The following is a 15,635-nucleotide window of genomic DNA, read 5'->3' as shown; positions in this document are numbered from 1 at the left end:
TCAGAATCCCTTTCCGGGTTTTTCCTCTCCGTCAACACCTCGGCTAATCTCACCAAACTCAGGATTCCGTACCCTCAGACGGGCACTTGGTACCTCAGTCTGCGCTCCCTCTGCGCAACACAACACGGGTAACACTTGAATTTTATTCAAAATTTACAGTACAAAAAAAACACAACTAGAAAAAAAAGAAAAGGGAGGGAAAGATGTGACATTTTACCTTAAAGGTGGGGTGTGTCATTTGCTGTGTCCTCAAAAAGTTTGAAATAGAATATTTTCTCTATTATTTGTGTGTCATAATCCCCAACTGGAGCAGCACGGTGGCACAGTGGTTAGCGTGTGTGCCGCACAGTTATCAGGCCATGAGATCAAACAACCTGTGTGGAGTTTGCATGTTCTCCCCGTGCTTGGGTTTCCTCCAGGCACTCCGGTTTCCTCCCACATTCCAAAAACGTGCATGTCAGGTTAATTGGCCGGTCCAAATTGTCCCTAGGTGTGAATGAGTGAGCGAATTGTCTGTCCCTGTGTGCCCTGCGACTGGCTGGCAACCAGTTGAGGGTGTCCCCTGCCCACTGCCCGAAGATAGCTGGGATGGGCTCCGGCACCCCCGCAACCCTACTGAGGATAAGCGGTACAGATAATGGATGGATGGATGGAATCCCCAACTGAGTTCAAAAAGCCCTTTTCCTTTTCCCCCCCACAGCTTATATCTGCTTTTATTTTACTTTAAGTAAAGCTGTTCGGGGCGGAACACATTACGTAGGAGGATTAAGGGTGGGGTGGGGGCGTGACTTCATCCCCACATTTTTTTGTTTCTACTTGTTAGTGTGGCATGAAAATAGTGGAATAAGGAAAAAGCCTGTTTGAGTCCAAACGCCAACCCAGGTTCTAACAAAAGACGAAAAAAGAAGAGTTTATTCTAGTTTATTTATTTGATTTTATAGTTTATTCTAAGAAATGCTTATACTTACCAAAGCAGCTTGACAGGGGCCGCAATGATGACACAAGCCCCGCCCCAAAAATTAATAAACCAACCTTATAGTAACTGTTGGTGTTGTTAATTTTAAAAAAGAGGTTTGTGTATACTGTAGTTAAATTTGATAAAATTGAAGTAGCCTTTGTGTCCTTTTTTTGTATGCAGCCCACCAAAGAATATTTTGGGACGTCTCTGTTCTAAAATATTTTTTGTGTCAGCAGTTAATAGCGAGTATCTGATGGATTTGTTCAAAATAATAATAAAATAATAAGTTTGAAGATACATAATCTACAAAGATAATCATACAGATATAATGAATTTATTCACAAGTGGGATGACGTTTTACACTGGAAAAACAACGGGGACCAGATGATGAAGAGGGTGTATCCGAGTCAGATCAGAAGGCTTCTTTTAAAGGGTTTTGTAAATATTCAATGTTTTGTTTCGACATGAACACAAATTCTGAGCTAATTTCCTCAAAGAAGACAAAGACAAAATATTTGGAACCATATGTTTGCTGATGCTCATGAATATATAACAGTATGTAATTGCTTCTTTGGCCTGGTCTCAATTTCCCACAAGCAGGCACAACTAGACAATATTTGTTGTCTATTACCGGATAACAGTAATTAAAAATAAAGGCTAACAAACACTCTGCACGGAATAATTGGCACATCAATATGGATTGTTTATCGAGTTAAATAATTTATGTCCACTGCATAATATTGTCATGATTCTGTGTTGCCTGAGAGTTAGAAGATTTCTTTACACAAAAAGACGCAATATCAGATTGTGTGCAGAAACGGAACAACAAAGTTCACCAGGATCTTGAGAATTCAGAGACATCAAAAATACTCTAAAATTGGCTCGACTACACATTCCTGCAAAGTTTAAACTAAATGAAAGAAACATGAAGGGGAAAATATATGGAATATGTTAGAAGACAAACTAACTAGCTGTGCAAAACATGAAAGATACACTGAGGGATATGTTGGAACATAAAATACCATCTCGTTCTAACTGAACAAAAAAAGAAAGGAAAAGGATCAACTACAGAATAGTTCAACACCAACCAGCTCTAACAAAACAGAACATTAAATCTAAAACAGGCTAAACTTCACGTTCCTGCTACATAATGTTGAAACACGAACTAGATCTAAATGAACAAAACATGAAGGGAAGAAGACAGGACATATGTTGGAACACAAACTAGCTCGAAATGAGACCATGAATTACAATACAGGCATTGAAAACATCTCTCACTGAACACAACATTAAAGTAAGACAATAAAGGATATGTTGGAACACCATCCAGCTCAAACTAAACAAACCATGAAAGGAAGCCTAAACATGAAACATGACCACCTTTAAATAAACTGCACTCACTCCAATTAGTTCTCACTGAACAAAACATGAAAGTAGGTGAGACAGGACACAAGAAACATTCCTGCCTGTGGATTGTACAATGTCAACGAGATCATGAAATATAATGCAGGGACTCTAACTAGCTATCACTGAACAAAACATTTAAGTAAGACAATGCAGGAATATACTCAAAATGTAAATCGAACAATAATGGGAGTTGCCTCAAAAAAGATTAAAGAAAAAAGGAAAATGGGAGAAAACGGTTTCTCTGAAGTTGTCTGACACATGAGCAATCATTTTGCCTTTTTTTTTTACGCGAACAGAATGAAATAAAGTGAGCTGTTTACTTTCCCCAACCCGCTCGGGATTTTCGATTCCGCAGGAAAAACAGATGGTGCGAGCGAGCCCTGCTGTGCGCGGAAAAGTGCACACGTGGCGATTTGGGATTTTTGCATATTTACCGGCACTTCATTATTCAGGTCGCGCGTTTCAGGTACGGCGAGTGACAGAACAATGGGGACAAGATGGGCCGTTGAGTTATCTTTTGGCTATCTGTTGGTCATTCTGGAGGGGAAAGAAAATTCCTAGGGCTTCTATTGTTAAAAAACAGTTACCATTTCAATAAAAAAGGGCTCCCTCTGTCGGACCAAAGTGCTACTACAAGTATGTCCCCTCAACTCGAGATAGATAGATGGATAGATACATAGATACTTTATTCATCTCCGTAGGGAAATTCACACTTCCAGCAGTATCCTTTTGTTGTTTATTAACAGGATGGCCTCAGGGTGCTGTGTTGTAGTTTAGCAAAAGCAGAGTGGATGACGTCACACCCTAGGCCAAAAGTTCGACGTCCCTGCAGCAGATGGATATATTTGTGCCCAGGGTTACACCACCTCGTGTTCACATAGATAGTGACTCTACCTCCTCTCCGCTTCCCGCAGGCTTTTGTGTCTCTGTCTGTCCTGAAGCCGGGTAGCTCCGCGTTAGCGTTCAGGATGCTAGACGTGAGCCACGTTTCTGTAAAACACAGCAAATTGCACTCCCTGTATGTTTTGATGTTTTTCACAAGCACAGCCAGTTCGTTGGTCTTATTTGGTAGAGAGTCACCATGATTACGGACGGTACCGAAGGCTTGTAACGCCGCTAGCCGCTTAGCCTTCACCTTAGCTCTGCCTTTGCATCCACGAGAGGGCCCCCTCATCATGCCGGAATGAGAATATGTATGTATATGCCTCGGCCGAGTCATACCTAAGACTTATAACATTGGTAAAATGGCGGCGCCCTCTGTTGGCTGCGGCTGCATCGGCTCGCCACAACGGGTCAGGTGTATCGACATTTCGTTCTTACAAAGAATGACAATACAAAAGAAATTATTATTATTATTATATGTAGGGTAGATGTGTGTGTGTGTATATATAGATATAGAAATAGATAGATGCGTGTATGTATGTATGTATGTTTATACCTATCCATACATATGCACATACATGTATGTATGACTACATACAATTTGTATCCTTTGCAGTTTGGAGACGTGCAGCAACACGACAGCGGAGGTGTACATGCGCGCTTACCTGACGCCGTGTGTCAATGACTGCGGCCCGTACGGCCAATGCAAGCTTCTTCGCACCAACAACTTCCTTTACGCCGCCTGCGAATGCAAAGCCGGTAACAAGCTCATTATATTTATCATAACCTATGAGAGGCTGTTTGAGAAGTAAATCATACTGTCTTTCACATATGACACCATACTCTCACACATGCACAACCCTACTCTTATACAGACACAGTCATAACCATGCATAAACATGTCTCGTACATAGACTGCTATACTTTCATACACAAACTATTATACTCTTTCACACACCATACTCTCCTGGTAGCAACTCCAGTTTGATGTCGATCTGTACAACATATACACACACAAATCAGTGTTATCAAAAGTAAACAGAGTTAAAAGAAACGTTGACAGGTGAGTTGATCTTTACACTTGGTGTTAAAAAAGAAAAACTCTAGTAATAGATAGGTGCTGTATTTGCCAAAGACTCACCACAGGAATTGGTGCCCCTACATCCATGGTGGTTAAGGGATCTGTGAATCGTAAATAGCAATTTTAATGGTTTGTGAGAAAAAACAGTAGTGTGTGTAAGAGATTCCCAATTGCTTGAACATCACTCTCAACGGATCCATTGTAGAAGAGGTGAATCAGTTCCAATACGGTGTTGTGCCGTCTAAATCCACGCCTCTGGTCCCGAGAGGAAATCAAACAAAGGACCAAATTCTGAAGCTTCCAAGCGCCCATTCGCTCTATCCTATGAACATGGCCTCTCCGCAAGAAAGACATTCAACGCCTCGAAGCATGCCTCAAACGGATCTTCAATATCCGGACGGTTGACCAAATCCCTTGTCGTTATTCAAGCTAGTTGTGACACTTCTATTCTTGAGCCGACCCTCCTCAAAAGGAGGATTTGGTGGTTCAGTCACTTCCTTCGCCAGTCGCAAGAAGAGATCCGTTGTCAGATAGTCAACCCAAACAACAGAGAGAAGGAGAACTGAAAACATGGCGAGCGACGGTAAAACCACGTATGGGGCGTGCCTACGTACCCTAAATCTACGGCATCCGATGCTGAAATTGTGAATGGCTGTAGCTCACCGAGTTGGAAACCTCCCATCGGCGAGGCAAGGTCACCTTAGTTTGAAACATTGTGAACGCATTGTAGCAGCTCAACCAAGCCTGGGTTAATGCCGAATCAAGTACAAGTAAGTAGTATAATTGTGTCTGTGAGAGGCTACAGTAGTGTGTGTGTGTGGGATTATAGTAGTTTGTGTGAGGGAGTATATTACTATAGTATACTATACTATTGAAAAGATAGTGGGATGTTGGACGCGTTCTAAGGGAGGGGCAGGGCACTCATATGATGCGGCAGGGGTAAACCAGTGAAAGCTGTCGGGCCCTGCTGTTGAACAGAAGAGCGTGTTGCGTCACCCTGACCCGAGTGACATGGTCGCTTTCTTGTGTCCCGTTTCATCTGGAGGGACGAAAGCATGACCATCTTGGGTGCCGAGGTGCTTAACTTGTTTGGGTGTTTGGGCTCTTGGATTGGCCATGGTCCCAAAAATTTGGTGTGTGTTTTTTGCTACTTTTTCCCTTTTTTTAAGATTTCCTTTATTTTTGTATGTGTTTGTCTTCCTGTCGGTCATCCCTCTCGAGGGACATGAGCAGGGTTGATAGATAGATGGATAGAATACTATACTATAGTAGTACATATGAGAGTATGGTAGTGATTGTGCATGGGTATGACTGTGTCAGTATGAGAGGACAGTTATGCATGTGTGAGAGTATAATGTTACATGTGAGAGAAAGTATGGTTACCTTCTCCAACGGCCTCTCATGATAACCAGTGGCATCAAACACATTAAAAGTTCAAGCTTTTAATCTTTATTCGTTCAAATAAAATCCCGACTCGTTTGCATTTTATCACCGGAGTCGTCGAGGAATAAATGAAAAGCACTTTGTGTTTTCTACTGATTGCCAATTATTATTCATCCATTTTAACACTTGGCAAAAAAACAGCATTCTTTATTTTTTTAATCAAATACTGAAGTTGGAGCCCTGGGTAATAGATGGCAGATTTGATTTTCTTATCAGGGAAAAAAAAATCCTTCCTCCAGATAGTGAAGGTTGTTTTCCGCGACCATCCGCTGATGAAATTTATCGGGTAAGGTCACCCGGCGGCTGATGTTAATCTTTTGATTCGAGCAATTTGGAAAGTACAATAAAAGAGGCGCTTAATTAAGAGCCGCCCTACCAATAAAGTACGAGATTATAAAGCTAAACAAAGCTTGTCCTCTGAGGATTATTTTCCGAATTGGCGTTATCAGCGGCAGGAAAATCATCGCGGTATGCTTATGATGCGGCCCGTGTCCTCAAATTCTCCGTTCGACGGTGCTCACAAATATTGAATTCACGCTGTCTTATTCAATTTGCCTTTTGTAGCGAGATCCAACTTGTGTTATGCAGAACATCTCACCGGGAGGCTCAATTGTGCCGGATAAACAACTTCCCAAATACATATTTCTCTGTGGAAACGACGCCTTGTTTACAAGGGCGACCTGATGAGAATGCGCTTTCTATTCAGTTTATGCAACAAAAACACTGCTAGTCTTCTTTTTAATGGATTTTAAACTGTTCGGGTTACTTTTACACAAGGATGTGTTGATCTTATAAATATGATTACAATCAGGGTTGGGTAGGATTACTTTAACTTGATTACTTTCAATTACTTTTGGATTACTCCAATACCAAATATGCTAATAAAAGACAAAAGAAACTAAATATGAATAAAATGATGACTCACAACACGTGGTAAGCTTTCTCTCCTGGCTTTGATCTCTTTGATCTCCGGCAAAACTAACATAAAATGCGACGGAAACAAAATGAAAATAAATCCAAACAACTTGCCGACATCATTTTTGCCGTTCCATGTGTTCCACTACTCCCCGAGCCTGCACAAAATTGAGTAATTTTATTTATATTTAGTTTTAGCATATTTGGTATTGGAGTAATCCAAAAGTAATTGAAAGTAATCAAGTTGAAGTAACCCTACCCAACCCTGATTACAATAACAATACTAGTAGAGTCACATCGGCTCAGACGTCGTCCGCGTCAAGAAGGTCTGTGTCAGTTGCTTATCCTACTGACTAGAAATGGGCTACTGGAACAAAACGCAGGTGTATGAGGACAGAAATAAAGTTGGAATGCTTCTATAATAGCAATCCCAGCTACATGCAGCAAACGTGGGACCATTGGAAACTTTAAAACCCACAATCAAGGCTAACGAGGAAACAATCGTTCGCTCGGTGTTCCACCAACTATGGTCGAAATCTACTAGCACAACTAGAGGTTACTGAAATACAACAATTGTACAGTAAGGGGAAGCAAATGACCTGAAAAGAAAGATTGTTCAACATCATGGTTTAGGGGGAGGATAAAAAAAGCTAGCTCAGGGATTTCAGCTGGTCAGTAGGGGAATGTCTTCATCATCCCCACAACCAGAGATTGGGTACCAAGCGCCAATAACTACCAACAGCCTCGACACGAGAGCTGCTGACCTGTGAAGGACGATTGTGCCTGACAAATACTGAAGCTGAGTTGCAAAGTACCTTCTAAAAATCTACTGGTGGATGAAAATTTTGCTCTGAAAACAATGCACACAGGAACCATCACAGAGACCAATAAGTTGATACACAGTACAGTAACAGTGCCTGGAGATCAAGATAAAGGCAGCACAGATAGGAGTCAGCCAGCTCGCTGAGCTGCAGAAAGGCAACATGGTAAAAAAGTTGTACCCGGAAAGCATAACTCGCTCCCTACACTCGAAACTGCCATACAATGACTAACAGATCTGGCCCCCTGGTAGAAGATGAACACTAAGGAAGGAGAGGCCAGGAGACTAAACTAGCTGTTCTCCAGTGAATCAACAAAGCTGTTATCCAGTAAAACAGCAAAGGTATACTCTCATTGGCACAAACATAGTCAGATGGGACACATCTAGAGTGGCTAACTCAGGGCAGAACAGTCCTAATCATGAGAGACCCCCAGAAGGGCCCATGTTGTCCAACTGCAGACCAGTTACCTGTCTCAGCACAACGTGCCTATCAGGTATCCTTGCGGCAAAAATTGAGTGAGCATGTGGCCCAATACATTAGCAGTGCACAGAAAGGAATTGGCAGTAATACCAGAGGAGCCTAGCACCTGGTCAATGGGAGAGTCACCCAAGACTGTAACAAGAGACAGACCAACCTATGCAGTGCCTGGATTGACTACAAGAATGCCTACGATTCAACGTCGCACATATGGATACTGAAATGTCTGGAACTGTATAAGATCAATAGGAATCTAAGAGTCTTCATCCAGAACTCAATGAAAATGTGGAAGTCAACCCTAGAGGCCAATGCAAAGCCAATTGTCCAAGTCAAAATCAACTGCGGCGTAGACCAAGGAGATGCGCTATGACCACTATTTTTCTGCACAGGCCTGAACACCCTCAGTCAGATCATCACAAAGAGCGGCTATGAGTATTGATTCCATAGTGGGACAACAATCATCCACCTCCTGTGCATGGATGACATTAGGCTGTAGACCAGGAGTGAGCAAAAAATGACTCTTTGATCCACACCACCAGGATCTACAGGGGGCGATTATTATATATACATTTTGGAGATACTTCTTTACCACATGTTATCAATGATATTGAGGAAAACCATAATCATCCATCCAGTATCTGCACTGCTTATTCTCAGTAGCCCATCCCAGTTGTCTTCGGGCAGTGGGCAGGGGACACACTGAATGGGTTGCCAGCAGTTGCAGGGCACTCAGACAGACAACTCACTCACTCATTCACACCTACGGACAATTTGGACCGGCCAGTTAATCTGACATGCATGTTTTGGGGAATGTGGGAGGAAACCCGAGTGCCCGAAGGAAACCCACGCAAGAACAAGGAGAACATGCAAACTCTGCACAGGAAAGCTGGTCGCAGGATTTGATAATATGACCTCAGAACTGTGCCGCGGTCGCGCTAACCACACAGCAGCCGTGCCGCCTAAAACCAAAAACGTTTTCCTTTTATCAAATATCAGATCAAATTTAACTTTGAAACCTTGAACATTGAAACTACAAAAATAAACACAACCTGATCCATTTAGAAAATAGCATCATTAGCCAATCCTAGCTATTGTGGCTTTGACATTGCTAACCGTGCAAATTAAGAAACTAGCACTGTTAGCCAACCCAAGCTAGCGTGTCTAACAGTGCAAATAAGGAAAGGCAATATTACGCACTAACACACAATAATTAGATGTCAAATTATCTTTCTGGAATTGATTTTCAAATTACGTTTACTATTATTCGGTTATTTTTTGCTCTCCATGCTTATCCACCACTCTTACACTGTACTGTCCTTACATTTTTGTTTGGCGCCCCCCACAGGCTGGGAAGGCTGGGGCTGCACGGACAACTCGGAGGCTTACACGTACAGCTTCCAGCTCCTGTCCACCCTGCTGCTATGTCTCAGTAACCTCATGTTCGTCCCGCCCGTGGTCATCGCCGTTCGCAGCCACTACCTGCTGGAGGCCTCCGTCTACATCTTCACCATGTTTTTCTCCACCGTGAGTGCCGTTACAGCTCCTCTTTTGCCGAGTTGTGTGCTTTGACATAAAAAAACATCAAAACCTAGACTACTGTGGCGTTTTTAATCTCGTGTTTTTGAAGGAAATTGTTTTAGAATGAAATTTTTAGGAAAAAAAGCACTTGCAATTGTGCAGTGGTCAGACCTTCTCAGCGCATAAGAAAATCTATCCTGCGCACAAAAATCAGGGCTCAAAATTCATTTACAAGCAATTTTGGCCACAATTACAGCGGAAATCAGAAAAATAACAACCTCCCCTATGACCAAGCCTCTGGCTGATTGGTCCGCGCCGTCGTCGATGCAAATTTCTCAACCATGATTGAAGAATGGGAAGAGGGGTGATAGGACGTGCCAGGCACATACTACCCCACGCCAGGCGGGGTGATAAATCATTGTTATCGGCAGAAAATGGAAGAAAAGGCACATTCCAAGGCAAAGTGCGGTTCACAACAAACCTTCTCTCATAGTTTGTCCTCAAAGACTGAAGCCAGATTTTAGAAAAAGTATATTTGACTTTACGTAAGATGAAACAGTGTATAAAATAGTATATAACTTCAGAAACTAGTGCTGTTAGCCAACTTCAGCTAGCATGTCTTTGACATTGCTAACTGTGCAAATTAAGAGAATAGCATCGATAGCCCACCTTAACTAGCGTGTCTTTGACATCTAAAAGCCCAAGATAAAAACAAATATAGTTTTCTACTACTCTCAAAAAATGGATTCCAACACACTCGATTCACCTTCATATTTTCTATGTCTGCTTCTCGCCAGTTCTACCACGCGTGCGACCAGCCGGGCATCGTGGTATTTTGCATCATGGAGTACGACGTTCTGCAATTCTGCGATTTCCTGGGCTCCCTCATGTCCGTGTGGGTGACGGTCATCGCCATGGCCAGGCTCCAAGCCGTCATTAAACAGGTACGGTTTCAGTTGGTCCTAGGGGGCGTCCAACATGCGGCCCGTCGGCCGGTCTAGGCCCGCCAAGGGTTTCGATTTGGCCCGCGAGTCAACGCTGAGAGAAGCAAAAGAGAACAAAAAGAGCTGGCGTTTTAAATGTGTCCACTTGAAGTCACCAACAATCAGGCAGGCACCACTCCCCAAGCAACAGTAGCTGTATTTCTTTATCTATTTCTCTATTTCTTTTGTTTTCTCTCTATCTCACTCTCTTTCTCTGTCTCCTTTTCCCCCTTACTTCCCCATGCCCCTCTTTTCCTCTCTTTCCCTCTTTTTCTCTCTGTTTGACTTCTTTCTTTACATTTCTCTCTCTTTCTTTCCCACTCTCTTCTTCGTTTCCATATCTCTATTTGTGTCTCACTCCTTTTTTCTCTTTCTCTCTTTCTGTCTCTTTTTCTACCTCTTTCATAGTCTTTCCTACTCTTTTTCATTCTCTTTCTTTCTCTTTCTTTCTCTCTATATTTTTGCCCTTTCTCTCTCACTCTGTCTCTCTTTTCCCCCCTCTCGCTTTTTCTCCCATTGTCTATCCTACTCTCTTTCAATCCTTATTCTTCTCTCATTCTTTATCTCTTTCTTTTGACGTCTTTCTCTTTCTTTGTCTTTTTTTCTCACTCTTTCTTTTTTATTCTCTTTTCTTTATGGTCTCAAGTTTCCCTTTCTCTTTTGCTCTGTCTTTCTCCGTTGCTGTCTTTTTCTCTTGCTCTTTTTATTTCTCTCTCTCTTTTTTCCTTTTCTCTAGCTCCTTTTCTTTCTGTCTCTCTTACCTTTTCTCTTTCTCATTTTATTTTTCTCTGTCTTTTCTTCTCCCTCTCTGATTTTAGTTGTCTTTTCTGCCATCTATTTTTCCTTCTCTCTTTCTCTTTTCCTCTGCCTCTCTCTATTTTTTCTTCCCTGTCTCTTTCTTTCCTTCTCTCTCTCTCTCTCTCTCTCTCTCTCTCTCTATCATTCTTTATCGTTTTCTCTCCCTCTTTCTCCTTCGACATCCCTGATCCGTCCACACAAACGAGACGGTGGGAGGAGCCAAGACAGGAACATCTGTCGTCGAGCGTTTTCCGCTGAGCTCGGCAGTCCCGGTGGCCTTTAATCCAATGCGTGTCAGGCCTGGCAAGCGCCAGCGCCGTGTTTGTGGAGCAGAAGCATCAGCGAAGGACTCCAAGGCTCCTTGATTGTTTGTAAATATATGCCGTCATTAAAATTTCCTGCGTGGCGTCCTCGAGGGAGGCGTTCATCTTGAAGGACTCGAGGTGAAGGCGCCTTCAATCACCGGAGTCAAAACGTTGCAGGTTGCGTCCTTTCGTGGACGTTTTTGATGATCGCTTTCTGTTACTATCAAACAATCAAAGGCGATCAGCTAGCTCATCTCATCTCTCATCTCATTAGCCGCACCGCTTATCCTCAGTAGGGTCGCGGGGGGCCTGGAGCCCATCCCAGCAATCATCGGGCAGTGGGCAGGGGACACCCTGAACTGGTTGCCAGCCAATCGCAGGGCACACAGGGACAGACAACTCATTCGCTCATTCACACCTAGGGACAATTTGGACCGCGATCAGCTAGCTTTGGCTGTTAATTTCAGTGCATTAATCTCCCCATGCTCATTCACTGCCATTGATAAACAGGGTTGGGTAGGGTTACTTTAACTGGATTACTGTCAATTTCTTTTGGATTACTCCAATACCAAATATGCTAATAAAAGACAAAAGAAAGTAAATATGACTAAAATGACTAAATTTTGTGCAGGCTTGGGGAGTAACGGAATACATGGAACGGCAAAAATGATGTTGGCAAGATGTTTGGATTTATTTTCATTTTGTTTCTGTCGCATTTGATGTTAGTTTTGCCGGAGATCCAAGAGATCAAAGCCAGGAGAGAAAGCTTACCACGTGTTGTGAGTCATCGTTTTATTCATATTTAGTTTCTTTTGTCTTTTATTAGCATATTTGGTATTAGAGTAATCCAAAAGTAATTGAAAGTAATCCAGTTAAAGTAACCCTACCCAACCCTGTTGGTAAATACATCTTTAATCTTCCAAAGTAATCCCTATTTATACTAAATGGACCTGTGAGTGAATAACGTACCTTTTTTTCTGTTAATGTAACAGAATACAATTACATTTTTGAAAAATGAAATGAAATGATCTGCATTTATATAGCGCTTTTTAAGTCAATGACTTCCCAAAGCGCTTTACAATGTGCTCCACATTTCCCAATAGCGGCCTTGCAGCCATGTAAGGCGCTAACCTGCTTATTGGGGGTATTAGGGGTTCAGTGTCTTACCCAAGGACACTTCGACATGTAACACGGACGAGCCGGGATTCGAACTGGGATCCCTTGATCCCAAGACGAGCGCTCTACCTCCTGAGCTACTGCCACCCCAACATACAAACTCCGCACAGGAAGTCCGGTAGCTGGATTTGAACCCACACAGGGGGTTACCAAGACCTCAGAACTGTGCCGCCCATGCGCTAACCACTGCACCGCCGTGCTGCTCTCAATTGGCATCTTGTCATGGAATATGGAATCATTTTAATTGGGGTTGGGGTCTCCCTTCCCAAAAAATAACTGTATCAAATCACATTACAATACTAAAGATCAAATGTAAATGGTCTGGTATCGCGTTACATGTATTCCATTACTTCTCAACCCTAGCAATGAAGTGTTACAGTACTTGTTACCGGTGTTGGGTACGTTACTTTAAAAAAGTAATTAATTATAGTTACTCACTACCCCTTCCAAAAAGTAACTACAGTTAGTAACTGAATTAATAATAAAAGTAACTCGTTACCTGGTAAGTATTTTTGTTACTTTAAGAAGAACTTGTACGTCAAATAATTTGAAATTTTCTGAGCAAATCCAAAACACAGTGGTGATTTTGATCCGGAATAGCAGAAGACTCAGATTATAAAACGCATAGATGTTTTGTTAGAAAAACATGAGAAATCATAACTTTTTTGCCAGATTTCGCAAAGATCCCCCAAAAAACCCAGATTAACAGAGTTCTATTGTACAACTTCTTATAAATAACGGGGTTTCATCCCCAACATTGCTCGTTACTGTCCACCTTACCTCAGCCAACCGGCAGATCTTTCGTTACCGAGGACGACTCTAATCGAATCGACGCCTTGAAAGTGAAAGTGGGGGTTTCTCTTGTGTATTCCGACGGAGGGGAGCGTAAACGACGGGTAAAAATAATCCTCCCACCCCAATCCTGGCTAGCTCGTCCATCAAGGTGACAGATAATGATTCATTAAAGCCAACGGTCACACGTTGGCGCTTCAATACAGTACACGGCCGAGCCGGCAGCGCCCCGTGACGGATGACGCCCCCTACTATTCATCCCCACTCGTCCATTCCAATTAGTCTCGTTCTCCTGCGGGGGGGTCATCCCGACCGCGTTCGGAGAAGAAAAAAAAAACAAGCCGCGAACGTCTGCTCGCGTTCCCCAGGCGGACGGCGTGGCGTGTGTGGCATATCTTATCGATTTTGCAGCAGCGCCGGCGCTCGCACTTTATCTTGGCCTTACACGCTCGCGGCTTTGTGTCAAATTGTGAGCTTGACGAAAGCGAAAGTGCAAACTTAAGCCGGTTATTTATAGACCGTGCCTCACGTCCTCTTTTCCCTGCTTTGTTTCTGTGATTGTGTCATTGGCAAGTCGCGGCCTAGAGGAAGCTCGCGGTCGCTTGTGAAAGGATAGCGCCAGGGTTGCTCATTACGCGCCCTCGGTTGAACCTAATGCAAAATGCTTTTGTTCATTCATTTGGCATCTCATCTCGTTATCTGCACCGCTTATCCTCAATAGGGTCGCGAGGTGCTGGAGCCCATCCCAGTAATCATCGGGCAGTGGGCAGGGGACACCCTGAACTGGTTGCCAGCCAATCGCAGGGCACACAGGGACAGACAACTCGCTCGCTCATTCACACCTAGGGACAATTTGAAATGCATGTCTTTTAATGTGGGAGGAAACCGGAGTGCCCGGAAAAAAACCCATGCAAGCACGGGGAGAACATACAAACTCCGCACAGGAAGTCCGGTAGCTGGATTTGAACCCACAAAGGAGGTTCCCAAGACCTTAGAACTGTGCCGCACACGCGCTAATCACTGCGCCGCCGTGCTGCCCTGATAAGATGAAGTTTTGAATGTAATTAAAACATCCAATGCTCTGTATTGATAGAATAAGGTTTTCACCGTACGTAATCATGTTGATTGGAGGGGCATTCTCAAGTAAAGAACAAGACGCAAATTTCTCACTTCTTTGGCTTTTTAACAAGTTTAGCAACTTCAAACACCATCACCCGATACTGCGAGTATCAGATATGTAATACCACTCCCATAAAGGCAAGATCTGGTCAAGCGTCCCTGGTCCATATCCATTTGAACCCACACAGGAGGTTACCAAGACCTCAGAACTGTGCCGCCCACGCGCTAACCACTGCGCCGCCGTGCTGCCCTCATTTGGCATCTTGTCATGGAAAATGGAATCATTTTAATTGGGTGTGGGGTCTCCCTTCCTAAAAAATAATTGTATGAAATCACATTACAATACTAAAAATCAAATGTAAATGGTCTGCATTTATATAACGCTTTTCAAGTCAATGAAGACCTCCCAAAGCGCTTTACAATATGCTTCACACTTTTCCCTTTTACACACTAACTAACCGATAACCGCGTCGGCCATGCAAGGAAACTACCTGCTATCGGGGGCATTGAGGATTCAGTGTCTTGCCCAAGGACACTTCGACATATAACATGGAGGAATCGAACCTGCGACCTCTTGATCCCAAGATGGGTGCTTTACATCCTGAGCCAAATTTAGGATATAATATTAGTAGTGTCACACGCCGCTGCCTGTCAATACCAAGGTCCGGCTCATCTCTGAAGAAGATGATGACGCTTTTCACAACTGACCAGATGATGAAGTTCATGTATCTGACTCAAATCAGGAAGTTTCTCCTGCTACTGGTAACCATGGCAAACCAATGCTATATGTTCCATGTGGAGGAGAAAACCTCTAATAACCCACCCCCCGCCAAAAAAAAAGGCCTAGAAAGGGATGGGCGCCGCCAAGCTGTACAGCACGGCAGCACAGTGGTTAGTGCGTGTGCAGCACTGTTCTGAGATTATGAAATCGAACCTTCCTTTGTGGAGTTTGCATGTTCT

The 15,635-nt window shown here is 43.2% G+C and overlaps 1 protein-coding gene and 1 long non-coding RNA gene across 5 annotated transcripts in view; one reads left to right on the top strand and one right to left on the bottom strand.

Annotated features, from left to right (window-relative positions):
- Positions 1-15,635, top strand: part of tmem8b (transmembrane protein 8B) — a 78,415-nt gene that overhangs the window by 49,887 nt on the left and 12,893 nt on the right. Inside the window, exons 8-11 of the mRNA XM_088336478.1 lie at positions 5-128; positions 3,864-4,006; positions 9,330-9,508; positions 10,300-10,446. Coding sequence (XP_088192604.1) covers positions 5-128; positions 3,864-4,006; positions 9,330-9,508; positions 10,300-10,446 — 593 coding nt within the window. The remainder of the gene's footprint in view (positions 1-4; positions 129-3,863; positions 4,007-9,329; positions 9,509-10,299; positions 10,447-15,635) is intronic.
- On the bottom strand, positions 1,356-14,003 carry LOC148366075 (uncharacterized). Of its 4 annotated transcripts, none has more exons than XR_015850540.1 (5): positions 13,545-14,003; positions 4,389-4,429; positions 3,913-3,989; positions 3,260-3,355; positions 1,356-3,191 (listed from the first exon to the last, which is right to left on the bottom strand). It is a non-coding gene; the product is annotated as an uncharacterized LOC148366075 (long non-coding RNA). The 4 variants fall into 4 exon arrangements; XR_015850541.1 differs by lacking the exon at positions 13,545-14,003 and adding an exon at positions 4,206-4,242 and having other exon boundaries at positions 4,389-4,736; XR_015850539.1 differs by lacking the exon at positions 4,389-4,429.

Source organism: Urocampus carinirostris, chromosome 5, assembly GCF_059441175.1.
Source record: "Urocampus carinirostris isolate Australia breed hairy pipefish chromosome 5, RoL_Ucar_1.0, whole genome shotgun sequence".
NCBI classification, from domain to species: domain Eukaryota; kingdom Metazoa; phylum Chordata; class Actinopteri; order Syngnathiformes; family Syngnathidae; genus Urocampus; species Urocampus carinirostris.
Note: the sequence above shows the minus strand (reverse complement) of the source record. Positions and strands in the feature narration are given on the sequence as shown.